Raw genomic sequence first — 26,257 nt, 5'->3', positions numbered from 1 at the left:
AGTCGGCCACACTCAGCAGGACATCGCAGCAGAGGCATACCAAGAAGCTCATGGCGGCGCAGCCTCAACAATACGCTAGTCTGTAAGAAGACGGTCATTAACCTCACACTACCTGGACCTTCTGTCCGGTAGTCTGTTGAGCAGAAAGAAAAAAAAGATCGATGAATGGAATCTAATATGGTTGAATTATGCAAGTGAACGCTACGTATCTCCCAAACAACACATTCATGGAGCCGCTTGGTTGTTTGTTTTGCTCTCCTTATGTGTATACTGTGATTTTGGAATGCATGAAGCTTTGATTGACAAATGTCAATATAAATCCAGCTTACATCTTCTTCTTCTCCTTCTTTTCTTCTTCTTCTTCTGTATGGTTTGACGTCCGCATTGGAACTTGGCCTGCCTGTCTTCAACTTAGTGTTCTTTGAGCACATCCACAGTTATTAATTGAAGGGCTTACTTTGCCTGCCATTGCATGAATTTGTACATTGTGTGGCAAGTACAATGATACACTGATGCCCAGGGAGTCGAGAAAATTTTCCCGGTCGGAACGGGAATCGAACCCGCCGTCTTCAGCTTGGCGATCCAAAACCTTAACCACTAGGCTAACTGAAGACACCAGCTTACATCATGAATCATGATAAACAAATGCGGTTGAAAAGCGATGAATTTTGGAAAAAAAAACTTTAGTTGGAATACTCTCACCTACAAAAATTGCAATTTTGGAGCAATTTGGGATTGAGAAGATTTATTGTAAATAAACAGGTATAGCAACACTTCTCACAATACACATCTTCGCTTGTTTTTAAACAGCTTAGGCTCGAGTATTTGTGACTATGCTTGCAATTCATTCCTATCTCACTGCTCACTTACTCACGACGTTAAGCTGTCGCCTCATCAACCTGGCATTGCGCATATAATATACACGCGCTCCTCTCACATAGTCCCACACACTCTCGGGTTTGTTTTGAGTCGCTGATGCGAAAAATATTCATCATTTCTGCCTTTTGCGTGTGTACTAAGAAGGTACCTTGGACTATTTACAAATCCTAACCCCTTGGAAAACAGCAGTGATAGGCGAGACTGCGAGCTGAAATCATCTGTGATAACGCACTCCAGCAAGCTAAGCAAAATAACAACGTGACCGACCAGTCAGTGGTGTTTTGATTTCGATACGCGCGAAGAATGGTGAATTAAGCTCGGCCAATAGCTACGCGTAAATGGATATGAGGATTGGTTAAATGCTTTTTTTTTTGCAAAACCGATACATCTATAGGAGGTATGTAAGGTGCAGTGCGTATATCACGCTTTCTCCCATTTATTCAGGAAGTTAGCAACATGTTTTCGGGGATCAAGTGGGCCGTTATCACTTGCAAGGATTCATTCAACGATTGTTCTGATTTGGAAACCACTTTTGCTGTTTTCGAGAGTATGGCGACAAAACCAATCATACAGGGTACTGATGCGTCATTCAGTGGCTAGTGTATATTTTTTGCAACTCTTTGTTCCCATTACAAGTCCGAATCAGAATCATCGTGCATATGAATTAAATTTGCGTTGCGGAAATGATAACTGTTCGTTTCGACCTCCACATTTGATATCAATTTTCTCTTTCAGTTTTTAGTATCACCACATTCCTAAGCGTGCAGCTTTAATCATCGAATGATTTGGAATTAGTCCCGCTGTAACCATCGTCAAGCGGCACAGAAGTCCATCAGAATGTTTTAAGGACTAGCAAAGTCAACGAACAGCCACAGTAATCCACAACCGTAGTAAGATGGTGATAAGAATCATCCGTAGGGAAAATTGCTGATAACTGCACTTGTTACAAGCAGCAGCAGCAGTGAGGTGCAAACGACACCTTTGGTCGAATCGTACGAAACGCATATCGCACTCCCAGTGACAACATTATAATGGATGGAGGTGAAGTGAGTGGTTACCTTGAAGATACGCCGACAGTGTCCAGCGGGGAGCAGAACAAGTTTGAACGAAAGTATCGCTACTTTATTCTAGAGCCAGCTATTCTGTTGCTGTTCTACGCGTGGAATGTATCGTGTAAGTATTGATAGGCTTGGTTTAATGCATGTTTTATCATAAAAAAAAATCATTCCTTCGTGAATGTCAGCTCAAAAATTATTTAAATCGATGGGTAATACACGTTTTTTTGTAAAATTAGGCCGGAACAAATCCCATTTTCTTCTTTTGTCACAGTTCTTGTTGGTTCGTCAAGGGGGGACGATAAATAATAAATATATTTAATGAAAAAATACCCAAACAGTTAGGCAAAATCGTCAAACTCATCGGATTAGTTAGGAAATTTTCTGGGCGACTCTTATTTCATCTCAAAAAATTTTAAAATTTCTTGAATAATTTATATGTGTCTCCCCTCTAAATAGAGTAATGCGGGAAAAAGAGACGAACCAGCCAAGGGCTGAAAGTCTCTATAATAAAGATAAATCAATCAATCAGTAATGCGGGGCAAAAATTCGCAGTGGGTTATTCTCTGCGCACAAGTTAGGAACCCAAGCAAACCTGTATGGGTTCGACTCATTATCTGGCACGTTCGGTTGCAAGAAATGGAGAAAACAACAACACTGTTATGTTGTAAAAGAGTTACGCAAAAAATATGTTTCTAGCTGTTTTGATGTAATTTTGGGACCTTTCGGAATAAGAATTTGTATTGACAGGAAAAAGAAGTATCTCATAACCTCTTGATGTCGAAGAATCGTTATTCCAGTAGTTCAAGAGGTGTACCCGAATGAACAAAGAACTACTTGTGCTTCTTGCAGAAAGGAACATTGTTAAAGCCTCCACAGTGGGGCAAAAGTCCGCAGTAGCTGTGGAGCAAAGTTCGCACTAGATTTCAGAATTTAGAATATCAATATAATTACAGAATCATTGAAGCAATGATGATTTTGTATAAATCTACTAAATATGTACAATATTTGAAGTATGCACCCTCAAATCCTTCCGACAGAGGGTTTGAATTTGGTTTTGGAAGAAAATAGATTATGAGGCAATCATTGTGTTCGCATATTTCAACCAACCAGCACGGATTCATGCCTGGTCGCTCTGTTACAACGAACCTGATGGATTTTGTCAATACCTGTGTTTGTCATATGGAAGCCAAGACTCAAGTTGATGCGGTTTACACGGACCTGAAGGCCGCCTTCGGCGTTATTGATCATCGCATCCATCTTTGCAAACTTTCTCGCATCGGTGCTTCGGAGCGACTTCTTCGGTGGTTGGAAAGTTATCTAACTAGGGTAAGTGTACCAATTATGGCACTACCTAAGGAAAGCTATTTATACAAAAATAACGAGAAGACCAATGAATGTCATCAATAAGTTAAAAGACAGCTTGTTTTCCATACTTTACAGGAAAAATATAGAAACCGATCCAAAACTACTTTTAGTATTGATTACAGTGTGTGCCAATGATAGGAACCCTGTACCAGTTATGGTTATATTTTTTAACTTCGGTTCCTTTTCGCACTATTTGCATGCATTCCTTATGGGGTTAGCCATAACTGGTACACTATGACGAAAAAGGGTGCAAGGAAGCCGAAATTTTAAGGAAAATGATTTATTTCTACCATGATTTGAGGAAAATGTGGAGTTTAAATGAGAGCGACTATCTTTTGTGAACGTGATCTGTTGTTGACAAAATTTTTCTTGTTGATTTACATCGTTAAAGGGTGAAAATAAACTATGGCGAATAATTGAGACGGGCTTGGTGGTCTAGTGGCTACCGCTTCTGATTCGTATGCAGAAGGTCATGGGTTCAATCCCTGGCCCGTCTTTTTCCTCCTACTTTGTATCTTTCTATCCACTTTCTCTCTCTTCTCTACATATTCAACTCATGTATATTCATATGTTCAAAGCCATCGCTAGAACCAGAAACGAATTGAAAAAAAAGTCGTTTCCCTCCCTTCCAACTTCCACTCACAGCACAGTGTATATAAAGCCTATAAGTTATGCAACCAAAGCGTGCTGTGCCGCTTGACCTTATTCACCTTATTCACCACACAATCTATCACGAACACTATAAATAACCCCTATCCATGGATCGCATCACTGACCCAACGGTGACTCCCAGATCTCCCATCCTTTCCGTCTAACAAATACCCTAGTCCGTGCGGGTTGTGGGGACGCAGAGTGCTCTCGGTCTCTAGTAGCAACAACCAGTACACTCTAACATTCCTTTCCCTTCCCAGCTGACTATAAGGACTTGGCCGGCGCCGTAATTGATCAAATATGCATGAGCTGCTAAAACTGCACTTGGAGAATAAGTGGAATGTCCCAGCCCCTTATTCAGTTGGATCTCAGTGCAATTGGTACCAGTTCAGATCAATCACGGAGGAGCAACCATTGGCATGTATAGTCAGAATTGATCGTTTTTAAAAAATTGATCGAAAATAAACTATGGCGAATAATTGGTACTATAGCCATAATTGGTACACTTACCCTAATCGTGTTCTGCGTGTCAAGCTGGATTCTGCCGTTTCTTGTGCATTCAGCAATAAATCAGGCGTTCCGCAAGGCAGTAATCTTGGACCTCTACTTTTTGCGCTGTTCTTCAACGATGTCGTGTTACTGTTGGGATCGGAATACGTTCTCGTGTATGCTGACGACCTCAAAATATATCTGGCCATAAAATCTGGTGAAGACTGCTTGCGACTTCAAGAACGTATAAATATCTTTGTAGAGTGGTGTAAGCTGAACAAGCTGATAATTAGCGTTGGAAAATGCACGGTAATTACCTTTCACCGATCTAAGCACCCCATCATTTTTGACTACAATATTGATGGGAATGCTCTCGAGCGTGTCGACCGAGTCAACGATTTGGGTGTTGTCCTGGACAATCAACTAACTTTCAATCAGCATATAACCAGCATTATTTCGAAAGCAACACGGCAACTGGGATTCATCACGAAAGTTTCCCGCGATTTTACGGATCCTCACTGCCTTAAAGCTCTCTATTGTGCTGTGGTACGTCCCATACTTGAAAACGCCTCTATTATATGGACACCTTATGGGGCTGTCCATAAACCACGTGGTCATGAGGGGGGGGGGGGGTTTCGGCCAATGACCATTTTGTATGGACAAATAAAAAAATTTGTATGGACGAATGACCACGCGGGGGGTGTTGAAAAATCCCAAAAAAAAGACCACGTGGTTTATTGACAGCCCCTATCAGCTTTCGTGGAACATCAGGATAGAACGCACCCAGCGCAGATTCATAAGGGTTGCACTGCGGAATTTGCCTTGGCGTGATCCACAAAACCTCCCGCCATATATTGAGAGATGTCGGCTTCTTGGAATCGATTCGTTGCAGCAACGGCGAAACATCCAGCAATCTACGTTCATTGTGAAGTTGCTTAACGGCGAAATTGATACACCCTCTCTTCTGTCACGAATCAACTTCCGAGCTATGGAGAGGCAACTAAGGTCTTCGGCTTTGTTGTTAACTGAATTTCACAGAACAGCCTACGGCTTCTACGAACCATTAACTGCGTGCGTTCGAACCTTTTCGTTACTCGATGAGATATTTGTTTTTGGTGAAAGTTCTAGATGTTTTAAGAGAAAAGTGTCAAATTCCAGTTTGCTATAGTTTTTAGTTTAAATATTCATGTAGACTTAAGTCAGATGAATTAAATAAATAAATAAATAAATAAATAAATAAATAAATAAATAAATAAATATTTCAAACAAGAAAATTTAAAAAAATAGATGAAAAAAAACATTTTGAATCATTTTCGTTTCGCCATACTTGTGTTATGCTTTGCAGGGTTTTGGGTGTCTTATGATGATCTACTTGACATGCAGACGGAAGTTAGATTCGAATTCGGTTCCGTTCAATAGCTTGATTTTTGTTTAAAGTATTTTATGCAGCAAGTATCTCTATAATTATCCACAATGTATTTTGACAACTTTAGTAACGCTGGAAAAAAGCTCTTAGTTCAAACTTGTGGAAGGATTCATAAAATACACTGTATACAAAAGCTAAGAACCAGGTCGTGTTCAAGTTGGGATGGAATGCCATGAATAGCAAGAAACACATTTCATGACTAGAATGGATGAATTAACATGAAATAAATGAACTTCACGCCAATAAACTATGCTTTACCATGTGCGAATTTTTGCCCCACACAATGCGAACTTTTGCCCCCAGTATGGTAATGCTAATAAGAGAAAATCAAAATTTGTGCCAGCCTTAGTACAAAAAACTCAATCATTTATATCTTAAGAATATTTTGGAACGTGGTTTAAGCTTCGTATTGCTCGCTGACGTACTGTACGGTTGAGGATGGTTTAGGTCTAGAATTACCCTAATTCAAAAAAAGGGTAGAAATGGCAATTTTCAAGCCTTTTTCATTAAAATGGTCTTATTGAAAGGGATTTCTAAATGTTCAGAATAACAGCGTTTTAAACGATTTCGCCTTTGAGGGTTCTTAAGACGGACGTGGTACAAAAGTCCACTTAACCCTCGAACAGTCGCGTTTTCAGCCACCCTCAGCGACACCACGCTCACGCTGTGTACCGCAAATGTGCTTTTCTCATGGTGCGTGTACTCAGTACACGACGTGACCGCTCCCGGGTTAACATGGGTAGCACAGGCATCAACAACCATACGTCTCCATTTGATAGTCAATCTAGCTGAACATTACATTACAAAGGGCTATCAGGGGCGTTTCAAAGCAATTCTGAGGCATTTCAGAAAGTTTAAGGGGGTTTCAGAAACGGTTTAAGAGGTTTCGGGATGCTTTGGGAGCATTTGATAGTATGTCAGGGGCGCTCCATTGGGGTTTCAGGAGCGCATCAGGAAATTTCTGAAACTGTTTAAAGGCGCTAGAGGGGGTTTCAAATTGGTTAAGGTGATTTCATGGGCGTTTCATTGAGATTCTTGAGGATTCAGGGACGTTTGGAGGCATTGTCACGGAGATCTCCTGGAACCCCGTAAAATCCCCTGAGTCCACTGAAGGGCTCTTGAGACACCTTGGAATCCCCTGAAAAGTCCCTGAAACCTCCAGGCTCCCTCTGATATCCTCTGAAATTTTCGTAATACCTTTAGGTACCGCCTTAGAGCACTGCCACACGGTGGTGCGAATAAATCGTAGTAAATCGAATCAGCGTCATTTCTTCTCCGCCGTCCGGTGTCCCATCGGTTATTAAAAGTACACAGCGTAGGGCCGTTAAGACATCCTGGCCGAAACATTGGTACAATATTTAATGTGTAAAATCAGCTTGAGAACATGACAATATAGTACTAACTACCAAAGTTATAACATTTTCTGTCAAACGTGTTTTCTTTCAAAAAGTCTGCCATGACTATGATTACAGCCTAACGGCTCAACTGAAAGCACAAACCCCAAAAAAAACATTACTAGAGGACCTTCTTGTGTCCTTGAACGATCACAATGTTAAATAATGTTTTTAGTGTTCAAACGGGGACGATTTGTTAAAAAAAACACTTTTTCTATAATTAAATTAATCAATTATCGATTTTGCGGCTTAGCCAGCCGAATGGAAGTTTAACTTAATTCCAAAAGCTAGACTTCACAAATACTGGAGTGAGTATGAAATGGACAAATTGAGATGGGATTTGTGAAAAAGTTACTCGTCCGCTCGGTGAGACTCGAACTCACGACTCCTACTTTTTTCATGCAAAAAATGTGTGAAAAAATCATAACACCGATATATTATTTTTTTTTTAAGTTGATCGTTCAAGGATATGACACATGAATAGCGAACACTCAAAAAAAAATAGTGGTTTTCAGGAGCGTTTCAAGATAGTTTGAGGGGGTTTAGGGGCGTCTGATAGTATGTCAGGAGCGCTTCATGGGGTTTCAGGTGCGTATCAGGGAATTTCTGGAACCTTTTAAAGGCGCTTCAAGGGATATCAGGGGCATTTCAAATACATTACAGTGATCAATAGTGTTTCAATAGGATTCTTGAGGTTTGAGGGACGATTATGGGCATTTCAGGAGCGCTTCAAGGGTTTCTCAGGGTCGTTTCAGGGGTTTCATGGACCATTTTAGGGTCTTTCAATGGGCTTCAGAGGAATTTACAACTTATTATTACGGGAATTTCAAGAAAGATTCAATTAGGTTCTGGAGGTTTAAGGGGAATTTCAAGGGGTTTCAGTGGTTTTTAAGGGTCTTAGAAGAAATCCTCTTGAAACCCCGTGAGACCCAATGAAACATCCTAAGGCACTTAGTAAACTCCTGAGACCCTTTGCAGCGCCACAGAGATCCCCTAGAGCCCCCTGAGAATCCCTGAGTCCTCTGAAGTGCTCTTGAGACTCCCTGGAACCTCCTGAAACGCCCCTGAGACCTCCAGGTAACTATTAAGTCGTTTGTGAGACGTTCAGATACCGCTCTAAAGCCCTATGAGACTCCTTAAAACACATCTGAGAGCCCCTGAAACGCTCCTAAGACCCCCGAAGTTCCCCTGATATCCCCTGGAACACCATGGAACACTTGGGGGTCTCCAGTTAGCCTAGTGGTTAAGGCTATAGATCGCCAATCCGTAAACGGTGGGTTCGATTCCCGTTCCGGTCGGGAAAATTTTCTCGACTCCCTGGGGAAAGTGTACCATTGTACTTGCATTTGCCACAAAAGCCCCTGAAGTCCCTGGGGCACCATAAAACGCACCTTTTTCCTGTTTTTCTTCTACAACATCGATGACTCGCTTTGAGGAGTCAACCAAGGTAGCACCTTACACCCCCTGGAACGCCCCTGGGACTCCCTAAAACACCGTGAGATCCTCTAGAACGTCCCTGAAGTGACCATGAGAACCTCTGGTGCCCCCTGGAACCCCCTGAAGTGCCCTTGATGCTCCTGGAATTCCCTGAAGTCCTCTGACAAGCCCTTGGATACCCTGAAGAATCCCTGGAACCTCCTGGAACCTCCTGAGGGCCCCACATACGTCCTGAGACCCCCGGTGAAACCCTATAATGTATTCCCTTAAGGCGAAACTGGATCTATTTCCTCACTTTTTGGTTTTTGTTTTTTTCTATAAAATAACGAAGCAATATTTTCAAAATCGGTTTTCGTACACATGTAGAGTATGGATCAAGGTATCCCCTTATTTTTTTTCGTGGTTGAAAATGTTTTTCGTTTTTGCAAAAACCATTTTTGAATAAAATTTCAAAAAAAAAATGGTTTCTGCAAAAATGGATAACTTTTTCCACCACAAAAAAAACAGAAGATACCTTGATCCATGCTCTACATGTGCACGAAACCGATTTTGAAAATATTGCTTCGTTATTCAATAAAAAATCAAAAACCAAAAAAATGAGGAAATGCATCCAGTTTCGCCTTAACCCTCTAATACCCAAATTTTTGATTTTGATCTAAATATCATTTTTCGTCATCTAAAATCGATTTAAACATGTTTTGGAAGATGATTCTTTTTAATTCTCGATTTCGTGAATTTCAGTCTTTGATTTTTATAATTTTTATTTTTGAACATCCCCAAACTTTTTTATTTTTCCTGGAAGCCTATTTAGGGTACAGATTTTTTGAGACGAAAACATTTTGAGATTTTATGATATTTTTATTTTTATTTTTTTACATAGAAAATTTTATTTTCCGTATAATTTTAAGGAAAATAATTTTAGAGCGTATTCGATTCCCTAAAACTATTAAACTAGGATACAATGATTTAGGAAAAAATTAAAATATATTAATTGTAGCGATTCAATACAAAATAAATAATGACTTCTAAAACGTGACCAAAACATTAATTTTTCAATGATTTTTAAAAAATGTAAATACGCATTAAAATACACCAAAAACCATTTTGAGATATACAAAACAGTCCTAAATATCAGCCAAAAATATAAAAATTTTGATTTTCCACGAAACAAAAATTACAAAAATTCTCAAACTATACCCCGTCTAAAGGCGGGGTTGGGTATTAGAGGGTTAAGGACAGACTTGTTAGAATCCCAACATAGCCGCCACAATGGCCGACTTTGACACCTACTCACGATTTCGAGTGCACAAATTTCTTCGTAAACAAAACCTGCGCAACTGAGCTTCTCATTTTAAGCTAATAACAAGTGAGCAAAAACAGAATATGCACTGTTGTTTGAAGCTTGCGTCTTGAGATTTGTGCGTCTGAAGTCTGATGCACTGTTGAAGCTGGATTTCAAGACTTTTGTCCTTAAGTCCCTGAAACATGGTACCACCCTGAAACCCCTCGAGACCTTTGCTCTCCCCTTCAAACACTCCCTGGCAACAGTTTCCATAGTTACAGTCATTATTACATTTTCTTGTGTACTATGTATATTGGTTCTGGATAGCTCTTTCTTTATTTTATGCAGGGCATGAAAAAAATGCTTAAATGAAAAATGCATAAAAATCAAGATAAAAATAACCTGCATATAAACCGCCGCAATTCTGCAAAGTGACGTAAACGACATTGACAATTTTGGCACATTTTTGGTTGGTACGACTAGGTCTTGCATCCTAATATAGCGTTGCATACCATAGCGTTATTATTTCACTAGATATAAAGCAAAATATGTCGAAATTTAGAATGTCGCTTACGTCATTTTGTAGAATTACGGCGGTAAAAGGTTTTAGTGCACTCGGTTTGCGGCGAAACCCTCCAGCGCCTCAAAGGCAAAGTACACAATAGACTGTGGATTTTCTGAAAATCGTAGCACGGCTATTGATCTCGGCTCGTCGCATTACACCTTCTGTAGCGATGTTGAAGAGTAAACATCAGAGTTCGTCACCTTGTCAGTCCCCGGCGAGTTCCCAATAAACTGGATAGTTCACCCGAAACACTTACGCAGTTGTGCACACCGTCTATTGTTGCTTTGGTCAAGCTGGTCTTCATCCCAGGAAAACCGTTCTCGTCCATGATTTTCCATAGCCCTGTGCGGTCTACACTGTCGTGTGCTGCCCTTAAGTCGATGAACTGTTGAAGCGTTGGGACCTGATGTTCACGGCATTTCTGAAGGACTTCTCGTATGGTGGAGATCTGTTCCGTTGTAGAGTAGACTGGCCGTCGATGATTCCGGCTTGATAACTTCCCACAAACTTATTCGTTTTAGGTGACACACGACGGAAGATGTTCTGGGATAGGACTTTGTAGGCAACATTTCAAATGGTCACCTTTCTTGTGAAAGTGACTTGTTTCCCCTTCCTTCCACTACTCCGTACCAACGTTCTGCCGGGTTGCTTGCTGCAGCATTACCGCCCCCAATCCGTTCTTCTCATCCAAAATCATTCTGCATTCTTCGGCGAACATTTCGTTCCATCGACTCTGTTCCACGTATCTAATGGTGACCTCGGCGGCGTCGCTAATGACTGCTTTTACTGTACCCCATCACAGTCCTGTATCAGTCCTGTGCCCATCATGTCCCATCAGCCACATTGAGCTCGTATGGCAATGCTGTCTCGCGATTCTGCGCAAAACTGAAACGACATCCGGTTGTTTCAGTTGCTTAAAGACTTAAAGTCTAAGTTGTATCATGATTAGTTCTGTGCGTAGAATACATCCTTGTCATCATCAGTTATTCCACAGTAAGGAGCTGTCCATAAACCACGTGGTCATGAGGGGGGGGGTTCGACCAATGACCATTTTATATGGACTAATAAAAAAATTTGTATGGACTAATGACCACGCGGGGGGGGGGGGGGGGGTTTACAAGTCCCAAAAAAATGACCACGTGGTTTATGGACAGCCCCTAATGCCTGTGCACATTGAACCTCAACCTACACATTCTTCATTCATTCGTCGATCGGCTACCAACCGATCATGCGTCTCTGCATATCGCCCATCACGATAAAAGCTGTTCTCAGCTCACGTGTGTTGTCCCAACTCTGGTACATGGTATGATTACTTCTAGACTTGCTCCATGGATCCTGTCTAACACACCTCCTGCTGCGCTACGATGCCGAACCCGTGGTCCTTCAGTAGATCGGCAAACATACGGTTGTACCCAATGAAGTTGAAAAATTTGCAGTTCCACGAACTGAGCATCCAATTGCAAGTCCTTTTTGATCGCTGGGGTTGTTGATATAGATCTCGGATCGTATTATTTTGTTGCTGATTTTTCGTTGCCATACTTTTTTACGGCTAGTTTGCAGTTCCGTACACCAACCCCATACTTTATTTTACCGTGTCCGCAAAATATCCATACCGTGTCCCTGAGGATGATATTGACTCTTGCTTCATGAATTTGAGCCACCTGGCATAGACTATTGAAATGTCAGGCACAGAAAGTATATGTCGTTTTGATTGCACACCGAAAACTGCAAAGTCGAAATAAATCCCAAGTTTTTACCGTGTCCTTGATAACACATGATTGATAACAAAATATCATTATGATAACAAAATCGAAAAATTGAAGTTGATGTTCGCCCATCCTTAATGTGTCTAGAGCAACAACATGCTTCTCCCAAAAAAAAGCGTCACTAAAAACCTAACTCTTGATTCTAGCGGCCGTCTTCACAAACCAGGTCGTGTACCAGGCATGCACGGTGACCTTCCAACACAATGAAACTCTATGTGCCCAACTGGGCACGCAAAATGAAACCCAGCCCGAAATCGAAGAGCTGGAACGAGAGGTACAGCCGTACGCGGCCACCATCCTGATGGCCAAATCTCTGATCGAATCGATCATTCCGGCCCTGTGCAGTATGTTTATCGGGCCGTGGTCGGACAAGTACGGTCGCAAACCGGTACTGATGTCGACGTTCATCGGTTCCTTCCTGACCTACACCCTGGTGGCTGTGATATGCTTTCTGTCGACGCGGTACGAAATCGATCCGTGGTACTACATTCTGGCATATATCCCGGCTGCGTTGTCTGGTGGAAATTGTGCGCTCATTACGGGGGTGTTCTGCTACATTACCGATGTGACCAGTGAGGAAAATCGAGCAGTTAAGTAAGGCCGTTACCGAATTAGGCAACGTTCAAAGTGTAATGACCTTTATTTCATCCATTCCAGAATGGGCGTATTGGAGGCAGCCATCTTCGGAGGACTGCTGTTGGGAGTTCTGAGCAGTAGCTACATCCTGCGGTGGACCAACGCCGTAACGGTGTTTGCCATTGCATCCGGAGCAATTCTCCTAGGTATTTTGTACATAATTTTCTACATAGAGGAGAGCATACAGCCCGACGAGCTGGACAGCTCAACGAACAAACTGCGCGAAATATTCCGTTTCGAATTGGTGGGTGATCTGTTCCACACGTGCTTCAAACGGAGGCCCAATTTTGATCGTGTTATCATCTGGTTGGTGATTGCCGCACTAGGTGCTAGTATTTTTGCACTGGGTAAAGCAGATCAATGTCGTTGTAATAAGAAAAAATAATGAATTTCTATTTGATGATTTCAGAGGGTACAGGAACGGTGTACTTCCTGTTTCTACGAGAACGATTTGGATGGACAGTGAAAGAGTATTCCTTTTACGATGCAACTGTCATAGTATTCATGATCGTTGGTAATCTTGTTGGAATGTACGGCGTGAAGAAGCTTTTTAACCTATCGGAAAGTGTCCTAGCGGCGATTGGATTCTGCTGTTACGCCATTGACAGCGCTATCCGAGCAATAGCCTACGAGCCGTGGCATCTTTATCTAGGTAACTGAATCCTCAACAAGAAAATCTCAAACAAACGCTGACTCAAACTTATCTTCCAGCACTGGGGGCTTCGATGATGAAGGGTATTGCCGGTCCGATGGGACGAGCGGTGATCTCGAACACTGCTCCGCCAAACGATATCGGGAAGATCTTCTCGCTAACGACATCGATCGAATCGCTGACACCACTGGCATCGGCACCCATCTATACCTACGTGTATAAACAGACCATGGCGTGGTATCCGGGAGCGTTCAATCTCATCAGTGCGACGGTATTTTTCTTCTGCTTGTGCCTTATGCTGTGAGTATGAATTACCGATGAGTTTTTGAACAACGTGGTTAATCTTATTTTTGTTTCTTTCTGCAGTTTGGCCCGAGTGTTCCAGGGAATGTATCAAGCGACTACTTATACGTCGATAAACTAAAGTGTAAGAAAGACGTAAAACGGATTTGATTTTAGGCGAATATTAAGTTGATATTTTCAAAACTAAACCAAATAAAATGTATTTTATTTTAATATTTGATGAGTTCGTTCGTTTAGTATGTAAATATCAAATCCTGGCATTTAGAGGCAAATGAACCCGTTGGTTTAAATCTAGAAATTAAGAGCCCTATCACTCGGTTTGGGCTGCAGTTTAACAGCACATGCTCAGGCTGGTATGCCCACCGGGCTTTCTGCAGTCATCGTCTTCTTGATCCAATTGAATCAGTAGCGAGCGCAGGGAAACTTACGTATTTTCAGCAGTTCTGTTCTCTTCGTCATGGTTTTTTTAACGTGTTGAACTCAAAATTGGCCCAAATCCTTCCCAAACTAAGTTATATGCCCAAATTTCAGGCAATTTGGTCCACAAAAACCCCCCATTACGAAGAGATCAAACCTGCCGATAATACCCTTCGTCACCCTATTTTAAACCGCACAGATTCTGAAACTAGAGGTCCAAAGCTACGATCCTTGGGAATAACATTTGAGGTACATTAGATTTTCATAATACTTCCCTTTGGACATAGCGTGCGTGGCGTCGTTTCAGGTAGTCAAAAACGCGACTGCTCGAGGGTTAACTACAGCATAATGAACGTGCACAACCCATAATCCGGAAGCACTGATGATGACAAGGACGCATTTTTCGCGCAGCTCGAACGCGAGTACAACCGCTGCCCAAGCCACGACGTCACGATCATCATAGGAGACCTAAACGCTCAGGTAGGCCAGGAAGAGGAATTCAGATCGACGATTGGAAAGTTCAGCGCCCACCATCTGACGAACGAAAACGGCCTACGGCTCGTCGATTTCGTCGCCTCCAAAAACATGGCCATTTGTGGCATCTTTTTCCAACACAGTCTTTCTTATTGTTACACGTGGAGATCACCACAGCAGACGCTGACATCGACTCTGATCATGTCCGGTACCAACGACCGCCACGGTACAACTTTCAGCGACTGAAACAACCAGATGTCACCTCAGCATACGCGTAGAATCTTGAGGCAGCGTAGCCAGACGAGGATAAATTCATTGTGGTCCCTTTCGAGGACTGCTGGAGTGCAGTTAAAGCAGCCATCAACGACTCAGCCGAGAGTATCATGGGGTACGTGGAATGGGGTCGACGGAGCGAATGGTTTGACGAGGAGTGTACAGCGGTTTTGGTGTAGAATGCAGCGCGTGCGGTTATGCTGCAGCATGGAACCCGATAGAACATGGAATGGTACAAACAGCAGACCCGTCTCGCGGGAGAATAACCGCCACCTGGAGAAAGCGGAGTGCAAGGAAATGGAACTGCTGTGCCCTTCTCAAAAAACACGAAAGTTCTATCAGAAGCTCAACACATCCCTCAACGGCTTCGTGCTGCGAGCCGAAATATACAAGGATAAGGACGGGACCCTTCTGACGGACAAAGGTGATGTGATCGAAAGGTGGAAGCAACACTTCGATGAGCATCTGAATGCAGTGGAGAGCGCAGACATGAAGATTCAAGACAGCATGAAATGACCACTACATCAGGGAGTACCAACGAGACTACTCCCACGTTGAAGGAAGTTGAGGATGCTATTTTCCAGCTCAAGAACCATAAGTCAGCTGAAAAATAGGAGCAGAACTCATATCAAAATGGGCGGCCCTTCAATGTTGGCTACCTGTCTACACCGACTAATAGGCCAGATCTGCGAGATCAAACAGCTACCGGAGGAGTGGAAGGAAGGGACTTCATGCCCCATCTACAAGAAGGGTGACATGTTGGAGAGTCAGAACTTCCGAGCGATCACAATTCTGAATGCTGACTACAAAGTGCTATCTCAGATCATCTTCGGTAGTCTTTCACCTAAAGTGAATGAGTTTGTGAGAAATTATCAAGCCGGCTTCGTCGATGGCCGCTCAACAACGGACCAGATCATCGCAGTGCAGCAGATTCTCCAAAAATTCCGTGAATACCAGGTCAAGGCGGCGTATGACAGTATCGACCACACACACAGAGCTATGGAAAATCATGGACGAGAACGGCTTCTCCGGGAAGCTCACTAGTCTGATGAATGCGACGATGGGTGGTGTAAAAAAAAACACTGCGTAAGGGTTTGGGGCGATCTGTCTAATTCATTTGAATCTCTCCGGGGACTGCGAGAAGGTGATGGACTCTCATTTCTGCTGCTTAATATCGTCCTGGAAGCAGGCTTTTTCCCAGTGAGGACGTTACGCCAAGAAGAGGAGAGGAGGAGCTTGCGCATATCGTGCAGTGATAATCCGTGATTGAAAAATAACGTTTAACTCATACATCACAAGCGTGATGTTACTTGGAAGACCTAAAGCCTTCTTGGAAATCAAGACTCTACAGAACTGTCTTCCATGATCCATCAGACATATTCGCAGGGCCCATATAGCCGAGGCGGTAAACGCACGGGTATTCAGCATGACCATGCTGAGGGTGACGGGTTCGATTCCCGGTCGGTCCAGGATCTTTTCGTAAAGGAAATTTCCTTGACTTCCTTGGGCATAGAGTATCTTCGTGCCTGCCACACGATATACACATGCAAAATGGTCATTGGCAGAGGAAGCTCTCAGTTAATAACTGTGGAAGTGCTCATAGAACACTAAGCTGAGAAGCAGGCTTTGTCCCAGTGAGGACGTTACGCCAAGAAGAGAGAGAGAGAGAGAGGCTATGAGCTCTCGTTGCGCTTATGCGTTATTTCCCTCATCTAGGGCACCCCTTCCTATTTCAGCGCCTTTCGCTTTCCGTTGTCCCATTCTCCCTCAGGTAGATGATGAAAAAATAGGCTTAAATATGTGGCCATGGCACAAATGTACCAAATGATTCTATAACATTTACCCGAAAACCATTTACCCGAAAATCGTTTACCCGAATGTAACATATACCCGAATGCCAAATACCCGAATGCGACATTTACCCGAACGCAACATTTACCCGAATGCGACACTTACCCGAATGCGACACATACCCGAATGCGACATTTACCCGAATAGTTTATTACTCTGCATAAATTATGATTTTATGAGTAAAGTTCATTTGTTTTGTTCAATGCAAAAAGTACATGTATTATTTTGTATTGTGGCTCAGACAAATATTTTTAATGTCGACTTCCTCAAAAACACATTTTATTAAATTTTCTCCGAAATGATCCGCGATATGAATTCACAGGGCAAACACCTGCATAAAACTAATCACTGCAGCTTGATATTTTTTGTGTTTGCTGTTCGCATTCCCTCTAGAGATTCACCCTTCTTTCATAAGCTGTTCTTTCGATAAGCTAAGAACAGTTTATGATTGAAAGAAGAGAAAAACTCTATTTGTAGGCCGAATGGTCATTAGATCGAATCGATTAGAGAACAGCCCTCGGCAAATCAACATATCATTAGAACAAAAGTTTGATAAAAATGTTTGCAATTTGTTCACGATACAGAACATCCTATTATTAAAAGGAGGGAAAATTCTTAGGTGCAGACTTAGAATCCATCACTCAATCCTGTAAAAATATAATTTAGAAGGACATCCTATGATCGAAAGACGAAGAAAAACTCATATACAGTTAGTAGTTCGAATGCCATTAAAATTTGCAGCAGTACAACACGAAAGAACAGCCTTTGAAGAGAAGAAAGAAAAATCTCCGAAGGATAGGAGTAGTTTGGCCACCAAACAACTTAGTTATGTTAACACTATTTCTGTAAAAGAAACTCTACCAAATTACCCCTAATGCCACGGCCCGAAATCCATAACCCCGAATATGCCTTTATCCCAAAAGCCATAACCCCGAATGGGTCATTACCCCGTTATAGGTAGAGAAATGGATAGTAAGCCCAGCATACTAACCGAGTGGTCATTAAGCCGAAATAATGATAGATCGATCGATCAGCATGCCTCGAAAGAACAACCTATTCTAAAAAAAGGAAACTATCTGTTCAAGTTGCTAATTTGGCCACCAGTCAATTGTGTAAACCTTAACTTGAAAGAACAGCTTATTATTCAAAGAAGGACAAATCTTTCATGGATTTGAAAGTTCGTCTGAAAATAAACTATATAACATTCCAACTCGAAAAATAGCCTCTATTTCCAGTTTGGTCGACCAACTCAGCTACAGTACACAGTTTAACTCTGCAAATTCAAAAGAACAGCCTATTTTAAAAAGAAGGCAAATATTAGAAGAAGTGGAGAATACTTGCAGTATGGCTGCTAAAATGTGACCGAGTATATAAATGTATATGAGTAGCTCAAAGCAGAATGTGTTTTTGAAATGTAATATGTAGCTTGGTAATGAAAAAGTCATTACATTCGAATGTTAAGTTGTGCTAAAAACAGCTCAATTTATCTCAAACTTCTTGGTGACAATTTAGCATTCATCCTCATGACTTTCGGCATGAATGATTTTAGCCGAATGGCTCGATGTCTTTTTGGGCATTCTCACTTATCAGAAAGCTAGCCATTTGACAAGGTCTGGGGCAAAAATTCGGTACCAAATAAATTATAATGAAAACGAATTTCGTGGGGTTATGGTTATGGGATCGTCTATTTGAAAGAACATTCAACATTTAAAAGAAGGAAACATTTCAGATCTAGTTTCAGATTAAAATACTTATAGCTTTCAAAGGAAGAGCTATAACTTCGAAAGAACAGTCATAGTTTGAAATAAAAAGATTCTCAAATATAAACTTCAACAACTATATTGTAACAGCATTTTATAGTTCCAAAGAACTGCAAATAATAAAAAGATGGGAGAATTATTTATTAAAATATGATTCAGAGTTAGCGCCAATAGCAAATGTTTCAGCATATTTTAATAAATAGAACACAATAGTTCCAAAAAGGCCGGTTAGATAAGCATACTGAGCTCTTCAGGATTCATATTTGAATAGACAAGTACATCGTCTTCGGCCATCGGATATGCACGCTGAATATCAGGCAAATTGTTTGAAACAACAACTTATCCTTTCGTCGCAGTTTTCTTAAGGCTTTACGGGGCATCATCAGAATCATCAATCGTTGATGAATGATGAAAGAGACGGAAGATAGCAAAATTAACACGGTCTCCCGTATCACCTTAAATGCATTGCATTTCCTTCTTACGTTTCCGTAAACCCCTATTTTTTATTTCTTTTTATTAAGGAATTTTAACTTATGCTAATTCTTCCCTCTAAGTAAACCTTTCATGAATCACAACGTTGCTAAACATTGCCCAAGGATTTCCCTCTTCTAACTGATTAAGTTTTAGCAACTTTTAATAAATTGTCCACGGTGAACACTTTTTGGGCTACCTCCTGAATGATTTCGGGTTGGCGTTCGTGCTTGTGAAGTGGAGACGTTTAAAAAACAAAACATTAAAAAGTCCTCAAATTAAAATTGCATTTTGACCGCCAGTTAGTCCAGAGTCGGCTGTATAACACCGGGCCATAACACATTTATTATTACAACATGCTGATCTAGCTGGTCAAAACTATACTAAATTAATTTAGCTCCTTTCTTCAACTCCAGCGTCCACACAATGTCATCTTAAAATTTGCAACTATTTTTGTTTGGCAATCTAGCAAGGCTTTCTAGTGACCTTGGTGTATCTGAAATAGTGTACAAGCAGAATTTGTGAATTCTAACTGTTACATATTTTATGAGTGATCTGGAAATTATGCACTTATAAGTAGGTCTCGCACATTTTAGTGCTGAGCGGTTTTAGCGTGTGGGAAAACGAAGGGACTGAACGTCCCATCGACCAATGGAAAAAAATCGACTCATGGAGGTTTGACTGTAACAGACTTGAGTCTGTGTAGCAAAAGCTTGTAAGGTGTGCACTGCAGCATGCTTTTCTTGCCGTGGGACAATCCAATGAACCTCCCACCTTATGGGTAGTACGCAGATCCCAGAAAATTTCTTGGCCAATCTCGATGCGTGGAAAATTCGAGGTACGCCTATTATGTTTTCAATTTTTATCAGTATCTGAAAGATTTTACTAAGACGGAGAAGTGTCAACTTATGAGAAAGATGCATTTTGTGCTCCTATATCTTCTTCGGACTACAAAACGTAAAAAATGAAAAATAATTACACTGAGTGTCTACAAATCCAAGTCTAGCCTGCGTATTAATAAAATTCATATAACATTGCTATTGTCTTATATACAACGACTAACTTCGAAGACGCTTGGCGACGACGTTGGTGCGCTACCATACTTGTTACGTAAAACAGAAGCATATGCAGAGTTATTGCTGTGGGTACCTACCATGCATCCGCTTGCCACATGCATTGAACCGCCATTCTGCTGCAATTACAAATCGCACGGCGTGACCCACCCGGAGGGACAAAGCAAATGCAGCACTGCGCGCACATGGTGATCAATTTGATAAATTCAGCGCACGCAATCTGTGCTATGGTCAGGCGGCTGTGTCATCCCAGTAGAATACCAATGAGGTACAGTGATACCCACAATATATTCGGCAAATAGTTATTGATCTGGATTGAGATAGGGTAGCGAGTCACTTATGGGCAGTGGCCGGTATTTTAGCCACTCTTCGCTATAACTCAATCAATTCCAAACCAATTGACTTGAAATGTTGTACACGGCTAGAGACTATACGTATCTAACCGTGTTCCAAAAATTGTGTTAATTGGTTCAAAATTGACTGAGTTATAGCAGAAGAGCCCAAAATAAGAGCCCTGCCGAGATGGTTCCACTTCCCTATCTTTACGCTTTACTGAACCTCTCTCGTCCTAATGCACTATTAATGGACACTGTCGTCTTAGCCGGAATCTTAAACTCATCTTTTGAAACTAAACGTAAAGATAAGATTCATAAATCAGCCTTTGTAAAATAACATTCGAGCGCAACTGTTGACGAAGGTTATCGCCAAATTATCAACAGATCGCATCAACGGAATCCAGTAGGACAAGTTCGCATCGATCATCGCAACGGTGGTATGGCGCAATTGCAATTGTGACACGCAGTCCCGACTGAAAATCCCGCGTGATGGGTCACCATTGTCGGGGTCATGACGAATGTGTCGAAATAATTGGGATCGCTTCCCACGCAAAGTAGAGCGCATCTCATTCCAATTGTGGAGTCCGAGAGCAAAAGGTCTTGTGCATTGCACAACTGCCAGATTAGTACATTATTGAACAGCACATGGCAACATGAGAACCCTTTTCCAGGTAAGTGAACGCAACGCACAACCCGATCGAAGCTAACGAACTCAAACTAGCCATCACATTTTGCAGATCTTCGTCATCGGTGCAGCACTGTCAACCGTAACGGGAAGAGATACCGCTCTGGAATCCTTTCAGAAAAACAACAATTTGGACATTGGTGACTTTGAGTTCTTCAAATACCCCGGAGTGCTAACCCCGAACGGAATACGGCATGGTGATCATAATCCAACGATATCCCAGAAGGCGAAGGCGGTCTTCAAATACTTCAAGTATGTCTTTATTGGATCTCCGATGCCGGATTCGGGCTACGAATTCGATGTGCAGAAAGCCCTCAACCTAAGGGATGCCTATAAGAAACAGTTCGGCTATCTGGGTGAAAACCTTGTGGCACTGGTTGGAAATGGTTATTCGGCCCAGCAGATGCGACACTACGGAGCAATAGGACGTGACTTTGAGCCGTTTTAATACAGGAATAGTCAAACCGTGTGATGAACTTACTGCACATCGGAAAAGCACATGTTGTACACAGCACATACGAGAGTACAAAATACAAAACTTTTTCAGTGATGTGGATTGATGACATTTGGAAGCTAGTTTACAATTTATGTTATTGAGAAAATCCATTTCATTTGTGCAATTTGTTGGTGCGTGACATTTAACACGTAAAGACATCAATAATACGTTGTCCCAGACTAAATCCCATACGAATTAGATTCGCAATGTGAAAGAGACAGCCCTGTCGTCCTCCTTAGTCGCGGTTGATCGACGACTAAGGAGCTATATTTTAAAGCCAGAAACGATTTTGTTCAAAATTCCCGTGTAAAATGATTAATGTGATTATTCCACCAGCCACGTGGTGAATATTTTCAAAAATTTTGGCTGTTCACTTTTAACGCCCAGACGATACCAGATTGAGTGAATATGGGATTTGACATACGCTGGTATGAGGCGGTCATGCCGGAGTCAAAATCTAATAAAACGTTTATTTAGAGTATTTAAGGTAATTCAAATTGACAAAAAAATTGGACGAAAAAATGAACCAGCCTAGAGCTGAAAATCTTTATAATAAATAAAGTAATAATAATAACATTTTGGACCCAAAAAGGAATCTTAAAAGCTTCGTTCTAAAAATCGACCTATTTATATTTATTTGGTTTCTTTCAGCGGTTTATTCAGATATTGTCATACCTATTTCTCCGGATTTTTAAAAAAAAAAGATTTTTTTGTTTCAGATATTCTCCATGAATTTATTCAAAAATCCTTTAGTGGAAGAAAATCTATGAGCGATTCTTCTAGAAATTTATCGAAGTTGTCATTTAGAAATCAAGAGATGAACCAGCCCAAGGCTGAAAGTCTCTAAAATAAAGCGAATTGAATTGAATCATTTAGAAATCAGTTTATGGACATCTTAGAAAAATTCTCCATGGATTCCTGTGGGAAATCCTCCAGAAAATTTTCAAGAAATTCTACCAGACTTGCCTTCAAAGATTCATTTAAGAATTCTTCTTCGGATTCCTAAAAATAAAAAACATAGTTTTCTTTATAAATTTCTCTGAAATTTGTAAAGGTTTCCTCAAAAATAACTCAAGAACCCCATTATAAAACTTTTCTAAGATCCCCTTCCAAATTGCTCAAGCTTTTTAGAAAATCGTCCAGGAATTCCTTTCAAAAAGTCCCCTACGTATTCGTTTTGAAAGTTCTTTGTAATCTTTTTTCAGAAATTCCTCCATATGTTTCTTTAGAAATACGTACGTTAATTATTTCAGAAAATCATCCATGGACCCCTTCAGAAAAGTTTCCAGCAAATAATCAAAAGTTCACCCAGGTAACCACTAAGCATTTAAATAAGCCGTACAGTAGACCGTAATAAGCATTTCAACTGCTTCCTGCCCTACAAAAGCAGTTCGAATGCAAAGCTGCCTTGAATTAGCATAAGCTGTGCTACTCAAAAGCTTGTAACCGTTAATTAGCATTTCTACTGCTTGAGGTGTTTTTGCTCGGAAGCATTCAGAATGCTTTTCAACTGCTCTTCAAATGCTAAGAGCAAAGAGTATGGGAGATATGTTATGCGTTTGACAGCGCATGCTGTCTCTCTCTTACAGGGTTTATGCCTCTGTTGACAAATTAGCACATCTGAGCTGCTTATTCGTTTTTCCCTTTCACCCAAAGGCTCAGCAGAAAACATTGCTGCGGCTGGTTTGGTTTGGGAACATGGCCATTATCATTATCATTTCGTCGGAAAATATGTACCAAATTGGTGGAAACCTTGGCGGATCATAAGATTATTCGCAAGAGGAAATCATATGCTATAGATCGGAGAGGGAACGAAAGTGCTGTTTACAAAATGGAATATCTATTTGAAAATAAGTTTTGGGTGTTGGAACTGAAGCTGTTTTCAGTTTCAGATCATTCTTTATATTGGGGATAAAATCAACGCACGACATCGGAATATTAGAGTGTAATTTATGGGCCTTCTGCCTAAACACACCTGAAGAGTGTATTTTGCGCGGCTCTTGTGCTGCTGTCAATTAGTTCAAAACAACCAAACCGAACTGTACCTAGTTAGATGAAATAAAAACTGTTCTCGCGTTATTTTCCGTACAAATCCGCTGTTTTTCCGGTGTCCGAATCCCATCACCCATTACGGAACACCTGTAGCATATTCTGGAGCGTGCAACAGAAACTTGAGCAGCAAACATGCTTGAGTAATCTCCGGATCGTAAGTTCAAACACCAATAACTGCTAAAACATGCAAAAAGGTACTACCTAGCATCAGCTAGAGTGTGCAAGGACGAGGAAGCGGGAACGCTGAGAGAGCGAGAAGCAGACGTAAATCTATTTTTGTTTTTTTTGCTGGACGAAGCGTTACGCTTTTTTTGACATTTTGATACGACGTTCCTGAAGATGCTGCACTCGGACAGCCCGTTATTTTGCCAAAACCTGCTGTGGGGTAACACTATAGGCGCATATACGATCAATTAGCATTAAATGCCTTGTCGTAAGGACTACTATAATGCTGGAGGAATGCTATTTTAAATGCTTACTGGTTACTTGGGCAGAATTCCTCCCAAAATTTTTCCAAGGATTTCTGTAGAAAACCTTCCATAAACTACTTTAAAAGTTATCATTGGGAATTCTGAAAGACGTTCTTTATAAACAGTGATTGTTTCAGAAATTCTTAGAAAATCTTCCAGAGATTCCTTCAGAAATTCGATCGGGTGTTTCTTCTAGAAGACCACCAGAGATTTGATCAGTAGTTGATCTAGGGATTCCATCGAAAATTCCCGCAGATATGTGTCTAGGACACGGGTTCCCATCCAGTGGTCCGCGGCCCCCTGGGTGCCGTGAAACCAGTCCAAGGGGGCCGCGATGTTACCAAAAAATGGCTAAAATTTTATTCTATTCTGTGCAAATTATACAAATTTTTAATTTCGTATACCGTTGCCACCAAAAGCCACAATTTGAGGAACAATTTTCAGTATAAAACGCCTTCAGAAGAAAAAATTTTTCGGCTGCGCCGCTATTTTTCAGCTATGACTCAAATTGAATGTACATGACATCATTGTTTACGAAATGACAATGTCGAATGAAAAAACGTATCACTGACTTTCGAAAACCCCTCCCACAGTAAATTTCTGACTACGTCACTGTACTCAGAAAACTCAGATTCGTTCATTTAATTCATATTTTTTTCCAAACCTTTTCATTGGGCCCCAGCTGTTTTGACAATTTCTAAAGGGGTTCGCAACCTCAAAAAGGTTGGAAACCCCTGGTCTAGGAATTTCTTCGGGAATTAATCCAGAGAATCCAGCAAGACTCAGGCAACATTTCCTCCACAGATTCCTGCCAGAGGTCATACGGAGATTTCTTCAGACATCCAGATATTCCTCCATGTATTTCCCCAGAAATTTCTTTGGCATTTTGTCTAAGGATAATTCTTTACATAAGAAACATAGTGTATCATTGTACTTGCTTCACAATGGAGGAATTCCACGGAGTCATGTTAGTCGATCCTGAGCGACCATTTCAAAAATATCTGAAACTTTGCACAGTTTTTCAATTTCATATAAATCGCCATTTTTTGATATTAAACCTTCATATTCACTCACGACTAACTTTTCAAAAGGGTGTATGCGAAAATAGTTCTAAAATATTCTAAAAGCTGTACAGCAAAAACGGATTGTTCGATTGTTATAAATTTTTCAGCAAAGTTAGATAACTAAATGATGATTCCTTAGAAAATATACACTGTAAAAAATTTCTTTTTCTACTTTGAAAAAATATGATATTTGTCACAAAAACTCAAATATCTCAAAACCCTATCTTTTTACCAACTTCAATTTTTTAGGGGAAATGGCCCATTATATCAGCTATCTACCATAAAATTTTGGTGATGGTAAACTGATAAACAAAAAAGTTATGACATTTCAAACATTTCACAATTTTTACATTTAGTAACAAAAAAAAAATTTTTTCTGTGTAAATTATTTCGAGAATTATATTTTGATGCTGATTTTATTGTAAAGGCTACCGCCTGAATTAAACAAGTTGTTTTCATGATACTTTAGTTTGATTATTCGTAATTACTATAGTATCTATTTGAAACTTAGACGCGATCCAGTGTTGTGATCAAAAATATTGAGATTGTCATACTTTTTATTGTACGTGACTGGTGAAAAAATCCCTTGATAGTGTTGAAAAGCTGTTGATTATAAGAAAAATGGAATTGAATTTATTTTTAAGACAAAAGCTGTATAATAAAAGTTTTTTTATACGCGTATACGTCTAGTTTATCCGCAAAAAAAATCCCTCTTACACACTTATTTCTGAATTGCCTGTTCGGTACTTTTTTGACGAGATTATAACAGCAGTACGATCTCGGTAGTTTCGGTAATCGATTTTACTGAGGCTCAGTAAAACAACTGTCAAAATCGTATGGAAAAGGTAAACAATGCATTTTTGCTGAACGAGTTCGGTGCTCAGCAGTTTTAATCTCGTCAAAAAATTACCGAACTCGGTAATCAAAATTAAG

General features: G+C 40.8%; 2 protein-coding genes across 2 annotated transcripts; both read left to right on the top strand.

The window, feature by feature from the left end:
* The first annotated feature begins 952 nt into the window (after positions 1 to 952).
* On the top strand, positions 953 to 14,118 carry LOC109426663 (probable peptidoglycan muropeptide transporter SLC46). Its single transcript, XM_019702190.3, has 7 exons — positions 953 to 1,276; positions 1,615 to 2,052; positions 12,459 to 12,906; positions 12,970 to 13,295; positions 13,358 to 13,600; positions 13,660 to 13,900; positions 13,967 to 14,118. Exons 2-7 carry the CDS (start codon positions 1,911 to 1,913, stop codon positions 14,022 to 14,024), a joined length of 1,458 nt encoding a protein of 485 aa, XP_019557735.2. The 5' UTR covers positions 953 to 1,276; positions 1,615 to 1,910; the 3' UTR covers positions 14,025 to 14,118.
* A 6,626-nt stretch (positions 14,119 to 20,744) lies between these two features.
* Positions 20,745 to 21,792, top strand: LOC115265670 (uncharacterized). The gene is made up of 2 exons (XM_062849068.1): positions 20,745 to 21,228; positions 21,295 to 21,792. Exons 1-2 carry the CDS (start codon positions 21,211 to 21,213, stop codon positions 21,688 to 21,690), a joined length of 414 nt encoding a protein of 137 aa, XP_062705052.1. The 5' UTR covers positions 20,745 to 21,210; the 3' UTR covers positions 21,691 to 21,792.
* Positions 21,793 to 26,257: the final 4,465 nt, after the last annotated feature.

Source organism: Aedes albopictus, chromosome 2 (assembly GCF_035046485.1).
Source record: "Aedes albopictus strain Foshan chromosome 2, AalbF5, whole genome shotgun sequence".
NCBI classification, from domain to species: Eukaryota; Metazoa; Arthropoda; class Insecta; order Diptera; family Culicidae; genus Aedes; species Aedes albopictus.
This window is presented reverse-complemented; position numbering and strand designations above follow the sequence as displayed.